Genomic DNA, 23,203 nt, shown 5'->3' with positions numbered 1-23,203 from the left:
TGGCCCCTCCACACTACGCTACTTGTGCAAAGAGGGACTTTCCCATTTGCCGGTTCCCCAGAAGCCAAGCGTCACCCTAGTGTTAGTGTTACTCTGTGGCTGCTGGTAAACCCTCCCCCTGTCCTACCCTGACCCCAATCTGGTTTGTTTGTTTGTTTGTTTGTTTGTTTGTTTGTTTGTTTGTTTTAGAGTATCCTGGTTTTGTCTCAAGTTTTACTGTGGAGGCTGGTAGACAATAGTGGATTTCCCCCCCACAATCAGCAAACACTCTGGGTGTAGAGAACCCCCTGTAGAAACCCACCCATCTCTTCTCTCCACTTGGGAGTAGCATATACTGGGGGGAAGCACACAGCCCCCAAATTGGGGTGTGTGTGTGTGTGTGTTTCTCTATTGTTCAATGTGTCTGGCCATTTTCAAACAGCATCCAGGAGGAGCAGTTTTGGAAATATGTGTTGATGCCACAGAGAAAGGTGACAAAGTGCAGGCTACCTAGGTGACAGATGTGGGCCTGCTGCAAAGCTGCTTCTGTGTCCCCTTCTGCTGGGAGCGCTGGGGTTTGGCCGGGGTGAAGACATGTCAGCAAAGCGGGGGGCCGGGAAGGAAGGAGCAGCGAGGCCCAGGTCCACCAGGAGATGGAGCCCAGCATAGGTGATGTGTGTTCGTTGAGTGGCTGAATGAATGACCCACTGGAGAGGGGTTACAAATCCAGCCCACCACTGGTTTTTTCTACAGCCTTGTGAACTAAGAATGGTTTGCACATTTTTAACGGGTAAGGAACCAAAAAGAGAAGAATTTCGACATGTGAAAATTAAATGAAATTCAAGTTTCAGTGTCCATACTAAAGTTTTACTGGTACATAGCCACACCCAGTCTGTTTACACTCTCTCTGTGGCTGTTTGGGTGCTCCCTTAGCAGAGTTGAGTAGCTGTGACAGAGACCATACGGCCTGCAGAGCTGAAAATACTCTCAGGCCTGTTCAGCAAAACAGTTCCTGCCAGTTCCTATGCTAGGTACTTTGGAGTTTACAGGAGAAAGAATGGGGCCTGGGAGGCAGCCACAAGTCAGGCTTTCCAGGGGAGTAGTGCCAAGCCCCTTGGGTGGTAGTGGTGGCTGTGGTGATGGCAGATGCTAGCAATCTGGCCTCAGGCAGAGGCAGAAAGCACCCAAGTGCTGCAGAGGGCAGGAGGGGACCTGAGGAGCTGCCCAGCAGGACAGTCGAGGGGATTGAGAAGGAATGTGAGAGACAAGACCCCCTGAGAGGCCTGCAGCTGCTTTTAACCCACAGTTGGAGCTCAACCCGACTGCATGGGGTAGGGCAGGGTGTGGAGCCAAGAAAGCCAGATGTGACCTGTGATGCCAGGTAGGCTCTGCCCTGGGAAAAAGAGCTCGTTTTATAGAGCAGGAAAGTGGGCACCAGCGCAGGCAGGGCCAGCTGACTGGGACTAGGTAGAGATGGCCATGCCTCAGCCTCACCAACTGGGCTATGTGGCCTTGAGCAAGTTAGCTACTCTCTCTGAGCTTTATCACCCATCTCAGGATGTTATGAAGAGCGCATGTGCTGACCTTTTATATTCCTTTAGCAGAGTGCCTGGCACCCAGGAAATGCATAATAAATGCTCATCACTCACCCTTCATGGCTCTCTCCTCATCTCCCCTTCAACCTTCATCCCTCGCCCTCCACACCCCATCTCACCACTGCACCATCTTTCTGAGGCTCTCAAGCACAGACATACCAATACATGGGCCAAAGACAATTACTCCCTGAAGATTCTAGCTAGGCTCCCTACTCTGTGAGCCCCCACTCTGCCTTGTGAAAGGGAGGCCCTTTTGTATGCGAAAGGACATCTCCTGGGACAGCTATGCACTTGGGTTAGGCTCGGGTTTAGCTGAAGGAGGCCAAGCCCCAGAGCACAGCCCTGCCCTGGCCAGATCCAGCTTCTGAGCTGGGCATTCTGAGACCTTTTCTGCCCTGGGTTATTTGGCTGGACTTAATACCCAGCAGTGTATCTGCCCTCATGGTCACCTCCCCCAGAAATTCTGATTTGATTGGTTTGATGTGGGGCCTGGACATCAGGATTTTTTTAAAGCCCCTCAGGTGATTCCAGGATGCCACCAGGGTTGAGAGTCACAGATCCAATCTAGCCAAACCCACTCATTTTATAAATAATGAAGTCAGAGCCCAGAGAGGAGCAGGGACTGCCCAGCATCAAGAGGGTTCCAAGGACCAAATCTGACCCTTCGTTTGCTGTGCTGGCCAGCTGATAGCTGGTGGAGAGAAGGCCTCCAGGAAGTGGCTGACTTTTCCCAGGGGTAGGATAGTAGAGAGGCTGGGCACAGACCACAGGCAAAGCCAATATCCCCAAGCTGTCTGCTGATCTCCATGGAAACCCCAGGAGGGGCTGTCATTCCCAGGCCCTCGCCACCTCAGACCCTCCTGTGCCTCCCAGAATAACCAGCTATTATCCAAGCCTCACTCTCTCTCTCTCCCTCTCCCAGCCCCAGTGGGAGCAGGAAGGAAGGGGCTCCCTTGCCAACTGGAGGCATGTGGGCTCCCAGCCTGGGCTGCTGTAGAAATCTCCCTGCTCTTCTCTGTGTCCTTTCCCAACCCCACTCTGGCCCTGGCTTCACAGGGGTGTGCAGGGCCCTACACCACCATCTCCAGGGTTCTGGGAGTCCACCTCTGGCCTCTGATGTGAACAGTTCCCGGGGAAGCATCTGTGGTGAAGGATCCTGGCCCTTTAATGAACCCCCGCCAGGGCAGCTGGGGAGGCCTCTGCGCCCCCCTGCCCCCAAGAAATCCAGATTCTGCAAATGGACCTTGCAGCACTGATTGGGGCAGTTCCTGACTTTGCTCTAGGTCTAGAAAGCTAAACAGATGCACAAAGTTTGAGTTTACTTCCTGATTTTTCTCCAGCTGGCCTTCACCTGATGCTGGCTTGAGCTGCCACGTGGCCCATACGCAGGCTGAGCACGGCGAGTGTGGATGGCTCTGGGTGTAAGCAGCACAGCTTTCTAAGTATAGACCCAGGCAGCCCCGTGGCTGCTGGTAAGTCGCAGGATACCATTTGATACCCCGCCTGGCCGATGACATCAGCCACTGCCAGCTGCTGAGGGGCACTGCTTGAGTCGTGGTAGGAGGAGATAGTCGGGCCCCTCCAGGGACCTGCGCAGCCACTGGCCCAGCCTGGCCGTTGTCTAGCTGGAGGCCCAGGCGAAACGGGGCCCCTGGTTCTGGCAGGCCCGCCTCGTGCTCTCCCCTCTTGGTTGAAATAACTTCGGGTCCAAAGTCACTCATAGGCTTTGGAAAGCTGGGCACTTTGTTTCTATGATGGGGTCCCAGAGCCAGGGTGAGCACCTCAGTGAGAAGGCCGGGCCACCCTGTGGTATGTTGCCAAGGACACTTGCTGCTGGGCCACCATTTCTCCCCATTTGCCTACAGAAATAAAGCTTTAGAAGTCACTGATTCGGAAGGTGCTGGGTTCTTCACACAGGGTCTCCGTGCAAGGGTCTGTTTGGTCTGCACAGATTTGCATTAGTTGCATTAATAAAATTTTTATTTTATTAAAATAAAAATTCAGATTTCTTTAGACCTGAAGCTCTGACTCCCGTCCCATAGTCTTACCTCTAACCCCAACACTGCGTAAGGGCAGAGGTTGGGTTTCTGATTAGTATCCCCCTTGCTGTTGCCAGATTTCTTATTGTCCAGTAGATGCAAGAGAGAAGTGTTTCTAGTACTTGTGTCTCCATCCAAAAATAGATTCAGGGGGCCTGGCCTTTGGAAGAGGCTGTGTTTTGAGACCCTCACTACCAGGTAACCTGCTGACTGGCGGGTGGCTTCACCGACTGCAGCTTTCAGGTAGAAAGGGTGGTCCCTCTCCCCAGCTAAGTGACCCAACCCTGCAGGGAGGAGGGATTAGAGAGTGGAAGGAACAGTCAGAATCATAGTGACAGTGGTGTGCTAAGCACTCTCAGTTCTTGATGGACATGCAGAGTTCACATTCCAGGAAGCGACGCTTATCCTGGGAGAGGCTGGGGCTGCTCCAGTGTAAGTGGGACCCAGGATTGGAATAATGGAAGGAGTTTTGGGAGCGGCATACCTGGGTTTCAGTTCTGGCCCTGCCATTTATTAAGTAGCCTTGCACGAGGTCTCTGAGCCTCAATAAAATGGGCTTAACAGCCTCTCCTTGCTGAACTGTTTTAAAAGGGATACTACACAAAGTACTGGGCATATTGTACTGCCAAATAGTTTGTAATAGTAAATGTAGTTGTTATGTTTGAGAACCTGAAACTTGGTGTGGGTGGGGAAGAGAGAACTATAACAAGAGAAAAACAATCCCTTGCATTTTAGTTAGATTGGGGATAGGGTTTCTAGGCTTGTTGGCGTCATGTCCTTGTCTTCCCACAGCACCCCCCTCCCCAAATCAGGCAGCTAAAGGAGCCTCCTCTTGGAAACCTGCTGAGTCATCACAGCCTTGGGAAATGCAAGAGCCTCTTGAGAGCTGAGGAAGCTCCAGGGAGAGAGAGCTGGAGGGTGGTTTCTGTACTTACGTAAAGGTCACTGTCACTGCCATTTGTTCATCCCGCGACAATATTGCCAACTTGCTTTTCATAGTAAAATGAGGGGAAAAGATGTCACAACTGCATTTTGATGAAGCGTGTTACTGAGGCAATAAGGGAAAATGTACCAGTGAACAAAAGTTTCTGCCCTGGGACCATTATCTAATCAGTCCTCTCTCTCTCTGCTTTTATCATCATCCTGTGACGCTCTAGTTTTATCTTCTAGAAGGATTTCTAACAACCAGGGGTTTGTCCAACCAATGATGAGCTTCTTGGTGCTTTTACTTGTGTGTTTGTTTCTAATTGTTGGTGTGAATCGTTTTAAACAGCTATGAGATTCTTGTCTATAACCCTGGGGATTGAAAAGTATATACAAAAAAACACAAAGGTGGAGCGGAAGGGACATGGCCTTATTCCAAGGGCCACACACCAGGCCTCAGCTGTGGCGCCCACCCCCAGGCATCATCACAAAGCCCCCAAACTACTGCCTCACTAACTCACAGCCAGTATCTTTATCAGGTTTCGTTTTGACACTTGAGTCTGAGATTTACAGCAGATTGGATAGATTCACAATAACATTACTCTTAAAATAAATTTAGACACAGCTTGCTAAAATCAATGAAAACCAGCTTAGTTAGATTCTCAAGAACTGTGAGCTTTATATGAATCATTTGATGTGGGATGTCTGGCCTTCTCTGTTATAGAAAATCTGGAAAATATAGAAAGGAGCCAAAGAAGAAAAAAAAAAAGTTCTCACCACTGGTCCCGCAACTCTGAGCTTTCTCTATGCTTAGCTGTGTCTCATGGCAATGCAGTGACGTGTTTTCGTGGCAGTCACCTCACAAGCCACTTGAGGCCAGGGAGATGTCCTGTTTTGTGTGTCTGCTCCTGGTTTGGTATCACGTGTGGCTCAAAGTAATCAGAACCAGAGGGGTTTCTTCCCCTTGGTGAGGGGAAAGAGCACAGCTTTGAAGCAGTTAGGCCTTGATTCAGATAATCCCTCTTTTTATTAGTTTTCTATAGCTGTGTAACAAATCACCACAGACTCGGCGGCTTAGAACACCCGCATTGATTAGCGTACAGTTCTGTAGGAAGAGACTGGATAGAGGAGTCCAGCCCAGCTCAGCTGGCTCCCTGCTTAGGAACTCACCAAGCTGAAGCCGAGGTGTCAGCCAGGCTGGCCTCTCACCTGGAAGCTTTGGGAAGAAGTCATGTCCAGGAGCATTCAGGTTGATGGCAGAATCCAGCTCCTGGTGGCCATAGGTCTGAGGTTCACCGTTCCCTGCTGATCATTGTGAGGCCAGTTTCTCCTAGAGGCCACCCACATTCCGTCCCATGTGGCCCCTCCATCTTCCAAGTCCAAGTGGTGTCCCTTTCCCACTTTGAGTCTCTCACTAGAAACCTTGGAAAGTTTTGTCAGAGAATTAAATAAAGTGAGGTAGCAAGTGCCTATATGCCTGTAGAGAGTTAATTTTTATTATTTTTTCAATCATTCAAGGATACGTCTTTACTGATTTTAGGGAAAGAAGAAGGGGGGAGGGAGGAAACATTGATGGGAGAGAAACATTGATTGGTTGCCTCCCATATGTGTCCCGACTGGGGATGGAACCTGCAGCCTTTTGGTGTATGGGTTGACCCTCCAACCAATCAAGCCACCCGGCCAGGGCGAAGGCTAATTCTTTTTAACCCTTCTCTCACTAAGCCCATTTTATTTGAAACCTTGTCTGATTCAGATACAGTGCAGCAGAATTGTAAAGGGCCGTCTTTATCTCAAGTACTATCATTCTAAAAAAAAATTGCCATGATTCATCATTTTTCTGGGCAGAGGAGTAAAAAGAAACAAGAGGGGCAACATGCCCTGATCCAAACTTTTCAGATTTTTTTCCTTCCTTCCCCCATCCCCCACCCCGAGGCTTAGACCTCACTACTTCAGCTGCTGTCCCTGGGAGGGGGGCGGGTTGGGATGAGAGCTGGCTGCCTGAGTCCTCAGACAAGTGGTGGCCTCAGGTCGGAGGCTGGCCCACCAGCAGCTGGCCCCTGCCACTCAGCAGGGAGGCCGGCCCTGGCCAGGGGAATGAAGAGGGCGCCGAGGGCGCGGGCCTGCCTGGCACTCACTGGCTCTGCCTGTCCCTTCTGTGCTTCCTCAGGAGATCCTCCGAGAGCTCACGCTGGATGCCCTGCTGGACATGAACGAGGCCAAGGTGAAGGAGACGCTGCGGCGCTGTGGGGCCAGCGCGGAGGAGTGCGGCCGCCTGCAGTACGCCCTCACCTGCCTGCGGAAGGTGACAGGCCTGGGTAGGTAGGGCCTGCCTCCCAGCACCAAGGCCAGCCCCTCGGCTCCCCCTCCGTCCACCTCGGCCTAGACCCCCGCGTTTTCTCCCCAGGCCTAGCCTGGTTCCCTGGGGCCACAGCCTTTGCTGAGGATGATGGGGGTGGGGCAGGTGGGGCCCAGGGTTTCTGGGGGAGCTTGGAAAGGCCAGGATAGACATTCAGAAAGTGTGCGATGGGCCTGACCTGAGACAGAGGCTCTCCCCAGGTCATAGGGCTCAGATCTGGACTGGTCTGGCCGTTGCTGACACAGAGAGGCTTTAGCCATTGTTAGAAACCCCAGGCTGGCGTGCGGGGCGGGCCCTGTATGATTTCCCCTCTTTGGAGCACATTTGTTAGGCTCTGTGAACCCTCCAGCAGCTTCCTGGGTTCCAAGCCCCCTCCCCACCCCGGCTCACCCCCAGCCCTCTCCCCACATCTCCTGTCCTCATCAGCTGCTGTGCTGTGTGCTCAGCCTGAGCCAGGCAAGATTTGAGAAATTGCCCAGCGTTTCAGCCCTGAGTGTGTGTGTGTGGCTGCTCCAAGCAAAGGATATAATCCTGGCATTAGATGCGTTCCTGGGGAATTATTCGTTGGCTTTCTAAATCTTGCCTTGGAAACAGCTTCAAATACCCTGACTTTTAATGCTCCCACTACCAACCACACAGATAAGGCTTTGAAATGAACCTAATGAGTGGAATTAGCCACGGTTTTTAATTATCTCAGCCACCTGTCTTTTCTCTGGCGGCCTGAGGCTTCTGGAAGGCACTGAAGTTTGTATTCTGCCTGATTATTTTCTCGGGGGATTGAGCTTAATTTCTTCCCTGCCCCATTGCACCAAGTTCCTCCTCTGAACACAGAGCTGCCGTGGAGAGCTTCACTCGGTTCAGAAAACCTCCACATGCCAGGCCTCCTGGCAGATGCAAAGAATAAACATGATGGAGACGTGGTCAGCATTCTGGTCCCCACTTTACAGAGGAGGAGACTGAGCCTAGAGAGGGAGGCTAAAGACACACAGCAGTTGGTGGCAGGAAGGGGATTTAAGCCTCAGTCTTTGATGGTGGTGAGTTTGTTCCCACATTGTAGAAGTTTAAAAATACTTGCAACCCAACCTGAAATCTTGGGGGTGACTTGTCAACCCTCCCTCCTCCATGGGCCTGAATTGTAAAGAATTAGGGAGGAGCCAGCTGTCGAGTGGTGGCGACCCATGTGTGTTGGAAAGGCTGCTGCCTGCCTGTCCTGGATGCCAAGACAGGGAGATCACTAACTTATTAAGCACTAATTTATTAAGCCAGGCACTTGGCACACATGTGGCAACACCCTTTTTAGAGGTGGTGGTAAGCTCCTTTAGTAGCTGGAGCATTGGACACACTGGGCATGCTGTCTGGGTTCCCACACCTTGTGCATAGCAGAGCTGGGTTTGGAACTCAGGCTCCTTCCCCAGAGAGTGCTCATCACACTGTGCCCAGGAGTAGGCCTCTGGAGAGAGTCTTTCCCAGGTTCTCCTCTCTCATTCGATCTCAGCTGTGGTGCCTCTACATCCCCCAAAGGATCCTGGTTGCACCCCACCCGCACGGGTCTGTCCAGTGGTGGCCACACTCCAAGGACATCTGCCAGATGGGCAGGTAGCGTTGATCACCCTGTCTCTTGGATCGTGCAGGCTGAGTCTTCATTGCACCCAACCGAGCTTGGCGAGAGCAGCCTAGTTGCAGCCTAGCTTAGCCACTGACAGCCCATAGGAGCTGGGTCAGTTATTTAGCCCCACTGCGCCTCAGTTTCATCTGTAAAGTGGAGGTAAAACAACACCTTTTATAGGGTTGTTGTGAGGGTGAAATGCTAAGAATAGAGCCTGTGACATGCTAGGTGCTCTTTTCAGTGTTAGGCTGTTGTATGATGGAAAATGTCAAAGTCATTTCCCTGTGGTCTCTGATATTAAGAAAGGTGAGGATGGTTCTCTGCGCCAGTGGCTGGGAAATGGGAATACCATGCCTGCTGATGCTCTGGGTTCTTCTTTCATAGCACACATTGCTAGTCAGTCCCCAAGCTCTTCCTACTGAGTGACTCCAGGGTCATTCCAAGAGCCACTGCCAGTGGACTGGTGCTGGCACACACAGCAAGACCCACCTGGCCTCCCTGAGCTGGCTCAAGGCGGTGGTCATAGCCAGTAGGCAGTTTGGAGAATGTGGGGCTTGTTTCCTTTGGTGGCAGACTTACCCATGGACTCATGGAACTCATTCTTTCATCCCCTGGCCAAGAAACATGTAGATTAGCTTGTAAGTTAAAGTTTAAGTCGTGGCCGCAGTTCCAAAGGAGCCCTCAGACTGAGGAACTCATTCCGCCAAGTCGGTTCATGAATAGTCACCGTGCAGTGAGGTAGGACGGGCGTTTGGGGGGGGTGGAAGGCACAAAGAAACCCAAGAACTGCGAAGGCCGGTTCCTCTTCACTGTGCCTGGTAAATGGCTGTGTGGGCGAGGCTTGACTGCCTCTGAGGACAGAGAGCTCATTGCCTCCCAAGGCTGTGCCATTGTAGGTTATTCAGAATTGATGCCCTGTGGGAGGAGGCCAGTGCTGTGGGGACAGCGGACTCGGTTCCCATCCTTCCACGTGCTTAGCCGTCTGACCTCAGCAGCGTGCGTGGCCTCCCGGAATCTCAGCAACCTCACGTGCTGAGCGGACGGAGGGAGACGGTGCAAAACACCGAACAGAAGGATCCCAGGATAGAAGTCCATTTTGTCTTGAGTCAAAATCTACCTTCCTGAACTGTCTACTCATTGATAAATATGAGGAGGGAGGTGTTGCCTCCTTCCCCACAACAGGGTCTCTAGATGGGGTCCTTGCTCCCTGCCCCCACCTCTTCAGTATCTCTCCATCTCGTATAAGGTTAAATCTAAAGTCCTTAGCAAGACGTCCAAGGTCCCTGGTAGACTGACCCTCCAGCTTCATCTCTGTCTTCCTGGCTTGTCCTGACCCCTCCAGGCACATGGAACTCGGAGTAGTTACCAGAAGGTGCCGTGTACTCCCTACCTTTGCATGTGCTGCTCCCTCTGCCCGGTGCACCTGCTCCATCCAGCTCTTCCACGCCTGGCTCAGCTCAGGTGCTACCTCCCCTGGGAAGCCCTTGGTCCCAGGCTATTTAGGATCCTCCTGCTCTGTGCTCCCTCAGTCCCCATCCATGTCTGTGTCAGCACACAACTCACTGTGTTGAGTGTCTGTCACCCTCATTGGACTCTTTAGGCTCAGTGGATGTATCTTTTTTTATGCCTTGATACCCGGCGTCCAGCATGTGCTTGAATGAATGGACAGACTGTGCCATTGAGTTGGAGCCCCACAGAGCGTTGAGGCCTCAGCAGCCTCAGGCAGAGGTCACTGTAGGGCCAGCCGAAAGTCATTCGCAGGCTTTTCTCAGAAGTAAGCAGCTGTTGATTCCTTTGTAGCTGGATCTCTTTTCTAGCAAATTTCCAGGGCAATTTGCTGTTGGAAGGTTGGTGCAGTCCCTTTTCCTAACATTTGAATTTTCTTAAAGTGGAGTTATCCCTCTACACACCCCAGCTTCTCTTCCTAACTCTTAAAAGAGCAGTCACCACTTCCCTCTCTGAAGTCACCCACTTTGGAGCTGGCTTTTCTGGCTTGCTCCCCACTGACCTGCCAGCAAGAGCCCAGCATGAGCCAGTCCCCTCTGGACCTCATTTGCCCTCTGTAAAACGGGACAGTAATTCCACGCCATTGGCCTCGTGGTCAGCTAGAAAAGATGGGAGAAGACGCATGTGTGTGAGAGGCCTTTATAAACCAGGGAAAGACTGGTAGTGGAAGCCTTCCATTAAGGAGCTGTGCAACCTTAGGCAAGGTGTTTAACCTCTATGGCCACCTCACCTGTAAATTCCTCTAGCCCCAGCCTCCTATGACTCGACTTCTTGGCCCACAGGAAGGGAACACAAAGAGGACTCAGGCTGGAGTTCATTGGATGCCCGGCGGGAAAGTGGCTCAGGGCCTTCCACGGACACCCTCTCACCAGCCAGCCTGCCCTGGCACCCAGGGAGCTCCCAGCTGGGCAGGATGAGTAGCAGTGGCCAGGGCCCACGCTCCGTCTCTGTGTCAGCTCTGCCCACCTCAGACTTCCCAACCCCTGGCCCCAGCGAGGGCCTCTCGGACACCTGTATCCCCCTGCACGCCAGTGGCCGGCTGACACCCCGTGCCCTGCACAGCTTCATCACCCCCCCAACCACGCCCCAGCTGCGACGGCACACCAAGCTGAAGCCGCCAAGGACACCACCCCCACCCAGCCGCAAGGTCTTTCAGCTGCTGCCCAGCTTCCCCACGCTCACCCGGAGCAAGTCCCACGAGTCTCAGCTGGGGAACCGCATTGACGAGGTCTCCCCAATGAGGTAAGTGCTCCTGCCAGACAGGTGCTGAGTTTGTCGCCCACTGAAAGTTTTGACTACAGTTTTCTCATTATAAAGGTAATATAGACTCAATTGAACATGGTCATAAAATCAACTAATATATAAGTATGCACGGTAAAAATGAAAGGTGCCCGTGTCTTTTAGTCTACTCCCCAGACTATCTTAACAGCTTGGGGTGAATCCTGCTAGATTTCTTTGCAAGTGCTTACATGCATAGACACACACATACACAAATGAAATGATGCCATGTGTCAGTCAGGATAGACTGCGTTATGCTGCAGTAACAAATAATCCCCATATCCCTGGGTCTTAAAGATTTGTTTTTTTGCTCCTGCTGCCTGTCCATCATGGGTCAGCCTCATTCCAGGTCCCAGGCTGATGGAACCAGCCACTGTCTGGAACATTCCACTGTGGCAGAGGAAGAAAGATTTTTAGATGTGACACACTAGTGATTAAATGCTCTTTCCTGAAAGTTCAAATCACCATTCACGGTCCTACCCAAACAAAGGAACCAAGAAATGTAACTGACTCTCCCGTGTGTCCAGAAGAGAATGGAATATCTGGCTGAAACCTCTAATGACAATCACAAAACCATGTACTCTGTTCTCTAACCTATTTTTTCAACTCACCTTGATATTTCTGAGAATTTCATGTCGGTACATCTTGAAATACCTTATCCGTTTATTTTTAAAAATTTCCTATCTGTGTATTTTAAATAGTAATAACAGTCACATAGTCCAACATGCAAAAGCTTTCTAGTTCATGTAGTTCACTCATCTTTGTAGGGATGTATAGTATAAAGTGAGCCCCTACCATTTTTCCTTAGTTGCCCAGTTCCCCTTTCAGGGGTAACCAGGTTATTCTGTATGTATTTATAATTATTCAAATACCTTAGGTTTTTCACATTTTCGTACCATTCCATTGTATAGTTTAACTGTTGATGAACACTGAGTCCATTGTCGTTTCGTTATTACAAAAATTGCCCTTGTCAATATACCCTCGTGGGCAGGGCAGAGAAGGAGAGCACTTACTTTGTCACCTTGTACCTCTGCGGGTTGGCTGCTTTCCTGACGTGGACACCCCTTTCCTGGTCATGGGTGGGCTTGTTCCCCTGTCCCAGTGCAGGCTGTCTTGGGTCCGCCCCTTATGGGATGGATCCTGGACATCTCTGGTGGTTTTGGGTGTGTCACCCAAGGAGGGAAATCCTGATCAGGCTGTCATGCTGGGGCCTAGACTGCCCCCGCTCCTCTGGAAGGGACTGGAGCCTTCCCCCATAGATCCCCTTGTCTCAGAGAGCACAGTGATAACTGCTGTGTGGACATGTGGGCATGGGTGAGTCAGAGGTACCTCAGTGGGCAAAACCCAGGGTGTCTGCTTCTCATTTTTCCTGAAAAGAGCATTGGGAGTGCTCTGGTCTCATCCTGGCTCCAGGCAGAGAACAGGGCCTCGGGCAGATGTCACCCTGCCTTAGATCCCAGAGCTGGTGAGCTGGCCTTGGCCCCTGGGGTCCTGAGTCATGTCACCACAGAGCCACCAGAGTGAATACTGACATGGACTCTCAGGCCACCCTGCTGCCCTCAGCGAGCCCCTAGGGCAGGCTGAGTGTGGCCTGGGTTTCCCCAGCTGTCTTCATCCCTGTGACAGCGTTGCTCAGGGCATGTCCCCACCTGGCCCTGCTTGGAGGTCACCTTTCTGCTCTCACAACTGTTCTCCCTGCCCTCCTGCCCCAGCCATTTTCTCTCTGGCAGACTGAGCCCTCCTCCTGCCTGGGCCCTGGGCACCCTTCCTCCCAGGGCTCTGGGCAGGGCTTCTCCACTTACAGGCACATGACCTTGGGGGGCTCTGAGCCTGTTTCTTCAGCTGTGAAATGGAGGAAACTTTTAATTACCAGACCGGGTGGCAGCGAGGCTCAGAGAAGCTGATACCTTAGCGTGAACAGATGTAGCTTGATGCCCGCTGGGGGGGCCCGGGGGAGCACTTGTAGCCCTTCCCATTGAGGAAACGTCCCCACATTCTCTCAGCCGTCTACCCCATGCCTTCCATGCTCAGAGTCCTCCTCCGAGCACCTTGCCCACTCCCTCCCAGGGATGATGTTCTGGGGGACACACCGAGCCAGCACGGCCACCTAATCCTGCTTTCTCTCTTTTTTGTCTTCTCCAGGTTTGGTAAGAATGATTCATTTTCATCCCCTGTGCCACCGGGAGCTACATTTGTGCCGCTGTCCCATCGGGGATGGATTTCTCTGACCCCCTTAGTGCACTTGGCCTTTCCATAGTCCAGAAGCAGAGGTGCTGGGAGCTGCCTCAGGAAGTAACTCTAGGACAGGTGGCCTTCACATGACGACCTGGCCTCAGCGCAGCCAGCAGCTTCTCTGTGTGAAGCAGGGACCTTAAGAGTGTCCCAGTCCGTGGACAGTCCCCACGGCAGGCCCTCTTTGTGCCTTGCCCTCCCCGAAGGTAACCTCTTGCAGGGAGCGTTTACCTGCTGGACTGCCGTGGGAACCCACACTCCTGGGAGGGAGCTACTACCTGTCTGGTGTAGGTGGACATTTGCCACCCGCAGACCCCAGCTGACGTCTCAGGACCCGTCTCTTCAGGAGACGGATGTCCTTGGCGGCAGGACTGCGGATCCCTCTGAATGAGGCCCTGAGAGGTTTGCCCCCTGAGGGGGGAGGAAGCGGGCAGCCCCAATCTCCGTTCCTGCTCTTCTGCCTCCGGGCTCTGCTGCGGGGTTTCTCTCTCATGGGGCAAAGCAGAGGATAACAGCGAGCCTCTGGAGGCTGCTTCTAATTGTCTCAGTGGAGATGCAGAGATGTGTATTTTGCTTGAACAATGTAGCAGTTTATTTTCATCCTATCCTGAGCTGGCTCTGCAGAGCTGAGGAGGGGATGTCAGGCACCGACTTTGCAAATTGGAGCCAGCTTCAGGACCACCACGGAGGCCTGGGGTGGGGAGGGAGGGAGGCTGCTCTTCCCCTCCCCAGGGCACAGGGCCCTCACAGAGCTGGCGTCCCTAGGACCGTCTGGCCCTCTTGTCCTCCCGGTTGCTGTGGTGATGCAGGGTCCACACCAGTGAGGCTGCTTCTCCAGCTTCTCCAGCGGGAAGGCAGGACGAGGCCTTCAGGGCCTGTATTCTATCTAGTGAGGGCCAGTATCCCATGCCTGTGGCAGACATTGCAGATCAGTCACAGGTTGTGCTCAGAGATAGATGGTTGAAATCTCACTTTTCCACAGTCTGTTTCTTGGGCTGGCAGCCTAGCCCCTTTTAGACCCACATGTTTTGATGGCTGTGCCTACTGACTGGAGCGAACCCCAGGAGGGAGTTGGAAAGAGTCAGCCCATGGCAGATGTGCTAGAGGGAGCTGCAGGAGGGACAGTTGTGGGTTCCTGGTCATCAGCAGGGCAGCAAAGGGCCTTTTGGTCCTTGGTGTGGGAGGAGTCAGCACCTCCAGTGTGCCCTTCTTATGGTTGGGTATGTGGTACTTGCCCTTACGTGAACCAGCACTTGATGAGCACCAGCCTGTGTGCCAGGCCAGCACTGAGAGACACAGGAGGGTGCAGTGGCCTTCTAGGTGTGTGGTGGAAGGGCTGTTGACTCAGAGGACCCGGGATGGCCACAGATCCCTCAAGCACTGTGAGACTTTTCTGAGTCACAGGCCTCTGATAATTGGATGAAAGTCTAGAACCTCTTTCCAAGGAAAAACATACAACTTCCTAATTACCAGTCCAGAGGTTTCCCAGACCTGCCCATGGGTTCTGTTGAGAACCCTGTTCTAGGAGGAGATAGGCAGTGCTGAGCATGGGAAGGAGGGGATGGGAAGGAGGGGTACACAGGTAGATGAGGAGAGGGAGGGAGTTGGGCATGTAGGCTGCCAGTAGATGGAGGAATTGCTGTGGACTCTTCCCTCACTGCCAGCCTGTGATGCTATAAACACTGGGGCTGCCTGTTCTGGGGAAGCCAGATTAGGAGGAGAGCCCAGGGTGCCCTCTAGGGAGATAGGCAGAGGGGCACCTCAAAGCCCATGGCCTGAGACTTCCCCAGACTCAGACTGAGTGCCAGGTACAGCTGGGCCACGTGGGAGCTAAAGCTTCACCGTGTCCTCGCTCTGCCTGCTGAGACCTGCAGCGGTTGCTCTCAGCAGCAGCATCAAGGCCAGAGAGGTACTGGATGTGCTACGTGGCTAACCAGCCTTGAACCCCTGCCAGGGGTCAGACAGCTTCCATCCACTTAACGAGAAGTGACCAGAATTCAACCCTTGCAAGCTGGTAACCTGTGGGTGCATCCATGAGAGAGGGTGTGTGGTGGCCTCCACCCTCACAAACTTTGCCTTCTGCCCCTCAAGCTGGCCTTCCCCAGAGACGGTCTCTGAACGGTCTGCAGAGGCCGGGCAGTAATGTTCATTAGAGAAACCAGCCACATCGTCCCTGGTCTAACCTGTCCTGTCCCTATTTCGATAGATGTGGTTTCAGGGATGTTTCTCTGCCATTCGGTAAGTTTTCCTGCCCATCTAGCCTGTGATCTCTGACATAGAAGGTCACAGGCACAAGTTGTCCCTGCAGTGCTTCCTCAGCCTGCCTGACCTCGCTCTTTCCCTGCAGATCTCCCACACGGATCCCCGCAGATGGTACGGAGGGACATCGGGCTCTCAGTGACACACAGGTAGGCCCAGACGAAGGGGTAAGGGGAGGTACAGCTGGGCTGGGACCTGCAGGTGCCGTGGTCGTGCTTCCCATCATGGTGGGGTGTGATCTGATCCCTGTTTCTCAGGGCTCTTTGCCTCTGTTCTATCTCCATCACCTCTGTGGATACAGCCCCGCACCCATCTGGAGCCCCTGCTTGTCACCCGCAGCCATATGGACTTGTTGGGCCCTCCCCTCCACCTTCATGGGTCTCCTCTTCAGTCTGCTGAGGGCAAACACAGGTCCCAGGAGAAACAGGGTCATCTCGGGGAGGAGGAGCCAAGAGCTTCTGAGTCCAGCTCGATATTGTGTGGATATTACAACTGTCCACGTGGACATCAGAGCCCCATTGAGCTTGTTGAAACTCCAGATTCCCAGGCCCCATCCCTGAGGTTCAGGCCTGCAGGGCATCTGGGTTTTCAATAACTTCCAGTGACTGCTGCTCATGCATGTTGGGGAGAGCTATAGGGGCCCCGTGCAGGACCCGGCCTGGAATTCTCACCCAGAGAGGGGCCTGAGAGTGCAGCACTTCGCCTGAAGTCATGCAGCCAGTAAGATGGTGCTTGAGCCCTCTGGCTGGCACCCAGGCACCATTCACAGCCTGTGGGAATGGGTATGCCTGTGCCTCAGAGCCCCCAGGTCCCTAGCACCACAGACAACCAGGTAGGCCCTGTGAGTGGAGATTCAAATGCCTCCCTTGGCCCTACCCAAGGTACCCAGTGTGATCGTCCCAGGTCCGAGCGAGCTGCCGAGAGCAGGGCCTTTCAATTTGGGAACCCTCCCCCATGAGCTGCACACCTGTGGTCAGCAACCTCTCTGAGCCTCAGTTTCCCCCTCTGCAAATGGGACTTCCTCCGAGTCATGCGTGCCTGAGCTTTACACGTCCAGTGGTGGGGAGCACGTGATGTTAACCTTTGCCTCTTGCCTGAGAGAGGCCAGCATTTTCCCAGGGACACCAAGATCAGCAGGTTCCTTTGTTTCCTTTTTGTCTTGGCTGCTCCTGGTTTCACAGAGGGTTTGAGGCCGCAGCAACCTGTCCTGAAGTCTATCCCAGACTACTGCTCCCTTCCCCGTGTGGCAACTCATTCTAGAGGCTGCTCCCCGAGCAGGGCAGCGGCACCCCTCTCATCTGGCAGTGCCAGGTACCCCTCCCACCCCTTCCAGGTTCTGGGCTTGGGTAGGTGCCATCACAGGCATACCCTGTTGGGGTTTTTTATTATTATTTTTTTACCTTGTTCGTTTTTTAAACCCATAATTCAGGCCCCTTTCAATAAGAAGGTCTAAAGGTTCTTGGTTTACATGCCCTGTCCCTGTTCTCAAGACTTTTAGCCAACCCCCACCCACTTCCCTGGTACCTGCCCTTTCTAAGGTCCAGACCCAACTATTCATCTTAACCTATTTTCAGGATTTTCTAGTGGAGGTCATCTCAGATACCACCGAGCTGCTCCTCTTCCCCTGGTGCTGACACAAGAGGAGATTAAAGCCCAGAGGAAGAGAGGGTGGGCCCCAGGGAGGCAGGATCAGGGCTCCTTAAAAGGCACTGACTCCCAGGAGCTGGGTGCCTTTGTCCTGGCTCCCAAGAGCTCCCTCTTGGCTGGGTGGAGACAGTAACTCTTACACACCTCCTCCGCAGTCCAGACACTCCACATTCACACAGCACATGTGTGATCCTCCCCAAGTCACTGTGAGGTGAGAGTGCCGGCCCATTTGCAGAGGCCCCGAGGTATCCCACAGCCAGCAGTCGGCGGGATTCAACCTGGTGCAGACTGATCCTGGAGCCACGCTCTCCTTCCCACTCTGCCCAGTGGTCTCGTACAGAGAGGCTGTGCAGCACTGAGTCCAGAGACCTGGGGCTCTCCCCTCCTGCACAGCAACTCTGAGCTCAGGGAAGTCAGCTAACCTCTCTGAGCTGGTCTCCTTGCCTGTGTACTAAGAATCCTGGAGCCGCCTAACTCCCAGGGGTGGTTGTAAGAATTGAGTGAGCTAATTTATGGATGCATTACAAACTGCTGCTCAAATACTATTGCTGTTACTGTGATATACTGTGCTTTTAAAAATCTGTTCCTTCAAACTGTGAGTTCTTCTTGCCCTCGGGCCTCACTCACCACCCTATGGACTGGCTTTGGGCTATTTCTCTGGAGGCCACCACCCACTCAGCCCCCATCCTTCCAGCCAATCTCTCTGTTGTGCTTTTTAATTTTTTGAATTTTGGTTTTGTTTGGATTGAAATACCTTCATACATTCAAGATTCAATAGGTATAAAAAGGTACTGTATATACATACAGAAAAGTCCCCCCCTGCTTGTGTCCCTGTCCTGCAGTTCCCCCTGTAGGCGTATCTCAGCAGTTTCTTGTGTCCTCTAGGGATATTTTTATACAAGCAAGTGTGTATGTATTCTTCTGCCTCCTTTCTTGTCTTCCCATAAATACTGCATATATTATACACACTGTTCTGTACTTTGCCTTATTTTCCTTTTTAAATTGGAGCATAATTTATAGTCATGAACACCACCCGGAGGACGGTTCAGAGTGATCCAGCCCCCAGCACGTCATCTCTGGCCCTTCCCAGGCGGTAGTGCCACCACCCAGAGGTTCCTCTTCACATCTGTCATCACAGATGAGTGTTTCTTGCACTCAAACTTCATATAAATGGAGTCATACAGTGTCATCCCTTACATTTTTCACTGGCCACATAATTTGGAGATCATTCCATATTTGCACAAAAAGAGCACCCTTGTTTTATTTTCTGGCTGCCTGGTGTTCAGTTGCGCGGATGGACTGCACTTTCTGTGGTGCATCACTGATGTATACACCTAAACCACGCGTGGATGGTTTCCAGTCTCACTGCTACAAATATGCTGCACTGAGTAACCCTGTCCACGCATCATTTGACATCTGTGGGCATATCTGTTGGATCAGGTCCCAAGACTGGGATTCTGGGTCAGGAGGTCTGTACACTGGTCCTTTTGGTTGCTGTTGCCAAGTTCCCGCCAAAGAGCTGGCATCATGACCATACCAACTTTGGGATTTTGACAATGATGACTTTGTGGCTGGGAAATCTGAATGGGGGGGGGGGGAGTGGGCCCTGCCCTCCCAGGAAGAAAAGGTGCCTGGGGCTCTGGGTTGGAACTAAGTCTCCTGGTTTCCCTGGGCTGTTTGGGGACCCTTCTCTGTCCAGGCCCTGGTCTCCTGGCCCATGTGAGTGTTTCTGTGTGTCCACCCCCTGTAGGTTCTCCACGAAGTCCTGGCTGTCGCAGGTCTGCCACGTGTGTCAGAAGAGCATGATGTTTGGAGTGAAGTGCAAGCATTGCAGGTGATGGGTGGAGGGTGGTGGTGGGAGAGGGAGCACACTTTATACTTGTAGTTTAGTCACAGTCCTGCTCATCAGTTATTGGCCTTAGGTCAAGTCAGAGTTCAAAAGGTTCCCCTAAGCCTACTATTCATGATCCCATTCAGCAAACCAAGGAGCTGTCAGCCCTCTCCAGGGAGATTAAGGAAGCATCAAGCAAGGCACTCCCAGAATAAGGGAATATTTGAGGTGGGCTTTGAAGGATGAACAGAAGTTTGCCAGATGGACCAAGGAGGAAAGTGAATTCCAGGCCAACGGAGTGTCTTGTACAAAGGCAGAGAGGAATGGGAGGACTATTCAGGAAACTGTAAGGAATTCTGAAATTAGCCTTACAAGGGACAGGAAATTGGGTCAGGCCATGGTAAAAACAGAGAGATGGCTTGTGGTTCTTATAGAAGGAAAGAATGCAGATTATGTACAAGTCTGTCCCCTGCTCTCTAGCTGCCCTCACCTTACAGAGGGTCGACCTGGAGTCTCTGCTCCTGCCCACTTTGCCCCTGCGTTGCTGTGTGACTTGGGGCAAGGTGCTTGCCCTTTCTGGGCCCTATTTTTGTCATTTATACACCCAGGAAAATGATTCCAGGTCTCTACCCATCAGGAATGCTCCAAGAATCTGAGCTAGTATGAGCAAGGGCATGTGGATTCCCATGAGCCTGAAGGTGATGGGTCTCGTCCATGCCAGTGGTTAAATTGTGCTTTCCTGACGACTCCTGACCACCGAGGAGATGCCAGAGCTTCCTCTCCAGTCTGGGCCTGCTGTGGCTCCTGGCCATTTGGCTCCCTTTCAAGTAGTGCCTTTCATGTGGGGAGGGTTACTCTTGAGCTCAACACTGCAGTTGCAGCATGAGGCTGTCAGGGCCCCAGATGTAAGCCTATTCAATCAACGAGAACCCCGAGACACAGTGCAGCAGGCAGGACCAAAACGAGGACCCAGCCCTTTCCACTCCCAGCCCCGCCCTGTGGACCCTCCGACCACACGGCCCGGCTGGGATGCAGTGGGGGGGCTGCCCCTGCATCCGTGCGTCCTTTGGTGGTGCAAACATTCTCCTTCCAGCTTACCTCATTTTGCAAGTTCCCATTCCTCTGGGGCTTTCTGAACGTGGGTGGAGGGTCTTCTTTCTCTGGAAAAGAGAAGCAGCTGTGCAATCCACTTGCGACAAGTTCAAATGGGTATGATCCAGCCTGCTGTGCTCTGAGGACTGACAGACAGCAGCGGGAAGGTGGTCATGCTCAAAGATCGTAGCTGTCAGTATTGTTCACATCTGTTCTACATTTCTGAGCTAATGTCTGGAGAAATTTGTGGAAATGGGGGCAGTCAAGGGTAAGGTGCACAGGGCAGCCAGGCATGCTTCTGCGCCCCTGTGCGGGCCCAGGAAAGCCGAGTGGCCCTCCACACACTGACCCCTGCCTTCTTCACCAGGTTGAAGTGTCATAACAAGTGCACAAAAGAAGCCCCCGCCTGTAGAATATCCTTCCTTCCAAGTGAGTGCTCACCCGCCCTCTCCTCTGCCTTCTGAACTTGGGGTGAGTCTGTCTTTAGCCCAGTGTGTTCCCTGCTGATGGTCCCCCTCCCTCTTCAGTAGCTAGGATTCGGAGGACAGAGTCTGTCCCTTCGGACATCAACAACCCGGTGGACAGAGCAGCCGAGCCCCATTTCGGAACCCTCCCCAAAGCACTGACAAAGAAGGTACGTTGGGCAGTGGCCCAGGGGTCTGTTGCTCTGCCAGGACAACCGCCCACCCGAGGTCCCTCTCTCTAAAGCCCCCCAATGCAGAGATCCAGCGTGACCAAGCATTCCAGATCTGTGGCCAGAGCGTGACTGTCAGGGATCCTGTCTGTAGCCATTTAGCAAACTTCACATTTGTAGTTCCGTGCCTGTAACACACCCCACCCCCTTTCCTTTTTTGAGCTAATATTTCACTGACTGTGAGTCAGGAACTTTTTCCCAGTGGTGTTTCCTCTGAGCCTTGGAGTAGTTCTAAAAGGATCATACTAACATCACCTCCGTTTTACAGACGAGGAAACTGAGCACTGGGTTCCCTGTGAGTGAGAGATAGGCCCAGCCCCAGAGCCTGCGCCTCAAGTCACAGTGCAGCAAATGGGCCTTTGAATGTAATACATGTCTTTACATAGCCGGGGGTTGGGCTTCTCTCCTAATGCACAGACGCCCTCTGCAGCTAGACAGATTCTCGAAGGCCTGTGTCCCCCTCGGAGGGTCTACAGACCTGTCATGGGCTCCCATGCACAGATGTGCGTGGTATCTGACAGCCACCCCTAACCTGGAGACCCCGGAGTGGGTGGCCGCCCCCAGGCTGCCATGGGTGTGGCCGTGTGTTTCAATTATGTTACATCCCAGCCCCAGACTAGGGCTCAGCATGTACTTGCCTCCCTGCTGAGGGGCCAGGAGACTGGCTGCTCCATGGCTGTGTCCAGCGTTCAGTGGCTCGGGCCAGCCTGGGTGGAGGTTTGGGCAGAGGGAACGGAGACAGGTGGTGTGACCAGTTAACAATGGGGACCCTGAAGATGAAGCTTGGGGGACTGCTCCAGGAGAGTCCAGGGCTAGCTGTTGTCATACAAAGGAGGCCAGCTGCACCAGACCTGATGTCTCTGGGCCCACTTGTGTCTTTTCTCCTGCCTTTGTCTGCCTGGCATCACATTGTCCCTCCGATGATGGCATTCCCACCAGGAATGGAGAGGGGAATAGAAAGATGATAGGATCCACAGTCCTGGGTTCAAGTCCTGACTGTTTCCCTTTGTTCTGAGACTTTGAGTGAGTGCCTTTCCCTCTCTGAGCCTCAGTTTTCCTATTCTGTAAAGTGGGGATGATCTTCATTCACAGGGTATTGTAAGGGTAACGAGAGAATGTTCATGAACTTACTTGTCAGGAGCTTTGCCATTGGTCACCTGTGCTCACCTTCCAGCCTGTCCCAGCGGGGCTCAGTTCCTCAGTGGGATGCCAGGCCCCTGATCTGCCACTCCCCATCTTGCCCACTTGTTTCTGCACTTGCCTTCTCCTCTCCAGCTACACCAAGTGCACCCCCTCCTCACACCGTCATTGCACGCCCCTCACTCACCTCATGCCCATTCACACCCTGGCGCGTGCATGTCTGCATATGTGCCCATGTGGGCACCCACCCCTCACCCTCCCGTCAGTTCTCGAAGCCCGCTCAGGGTCCCTCCTCCTCCATGAGCCCCTCCTGCCCACACCTGCTCCGCCCTTACCCAACACAGAACTGGGTCTCATCTCACTGAGAGCAGAGACTGGGTATCAGCCTTCCCAAATCCCCTATTTATGGTCATTACCATAATGCGAGCCAGCAGTCACCGAGTCCTCACTCGGTGCCAGGCCTTGCGCTCAGGGCGGTGTGTTTATCCCATTTCTCTCACAAGGGCAGGCCTGTCTCTCTGACCTCTTCTCTAGCCTCGGTCTCCCATTCTTGCTCAGATAGGCTCTGCGCATTCCCGCCTCGGGGCTTTTGTGCCCACTGTTCTCTGCCTGGAGCACTCTTCCCAGCATTCACACCGTTCACGTTCTCAGGGAAGCCTTGCCTGGACACGGCCTGAGGCACAGTCCCTGGCTGCACACTCCCTGCCCAGCATTCCTCGTGACCTGGCATTGCATGGTCACTTACCTGTTTGCTGTCCGTCTCCCTGCTGCAGGTGCTCTGGGGGCAGGGCCATGTTGTCTTAATCCTGCTGGGTCCCTGGTGCCTACACTGGTGCCTGGCACACAATATGCAGTGGAAATGTTTGTATTGAATGTTAAGCAAATGAACAACCCTGTGAGGTATCAGCTGACGCCCCCATTTTATAGATGACACTGCGGCTCAGAAAGGTGGGGTGGTTAGTCCAGGGTCCCGCAGGTGCTGTGTGGAGGAGCTGGGATGCAAACCTACCTTGGAGTGGGATCGG

At 53.0% G+C, this 23,203-nt stretch overlaps 1 protein-coding gene across 1 annotated transcript in view; it reads left to right on the top strand.

Moving 5' to 3' along the window:
- Positions 1–23,203, top strand: part of KSR1 (kinase suppressor of ras 1) — a 141,685-nt gene that overhangs the window by 92,199 nt on the left and 26,283 nt on the right. Inside the window, exons 3-9 of the mRNA XM_087826024.1 lie at positions 6,705–6,852; positions 10,788–11,247; positions 13,426–13,430; positions 15,863–15,923; positions 19,172–19,255; positions 20,712–20,773; positions 20,872–20,978. Of these exons, the coding sequence (XP_087682150.1) occupies positions 6,705–6,852; positions 10,788–11,247; positions 13,426–13,430; positions 15,863–15,923; positions 19,172–19,255; positions 20,712–20,773; positions 20,872–20,978 (927 nt within the window). The remainder of the gene's footprint in view (positions 1–6,704; positions 6,853–10,787; positions 11,248–13,425; positions 13,431–15,862; positions 15,924–19,171; positions 19,256–20,711; positions 20,774–20,871; positions 20,979–23,203) is intronic.

The sequence above is a fragment of the Miniopterus natalensis genome, chromosome 17 (assembly GCF_054644295.1).
Source record: "Miniopterus natalensis isolate mMinNat1 chromosome 17, mMinNat1.hap1, whole genome shotgun sequence".
NCBI classification, from domain to species: domain Eukaryota; kingdom Metazoa; phylum Chordata; class Mammalia; order Chiroptera; family Miniopteridae; genus Miniopterus; species Miniopterus natalensis.
Note: the sequence above shows the minus strand (reverse complement) of the source record. Positions and strands in the feature narration are given on the sequence as shown.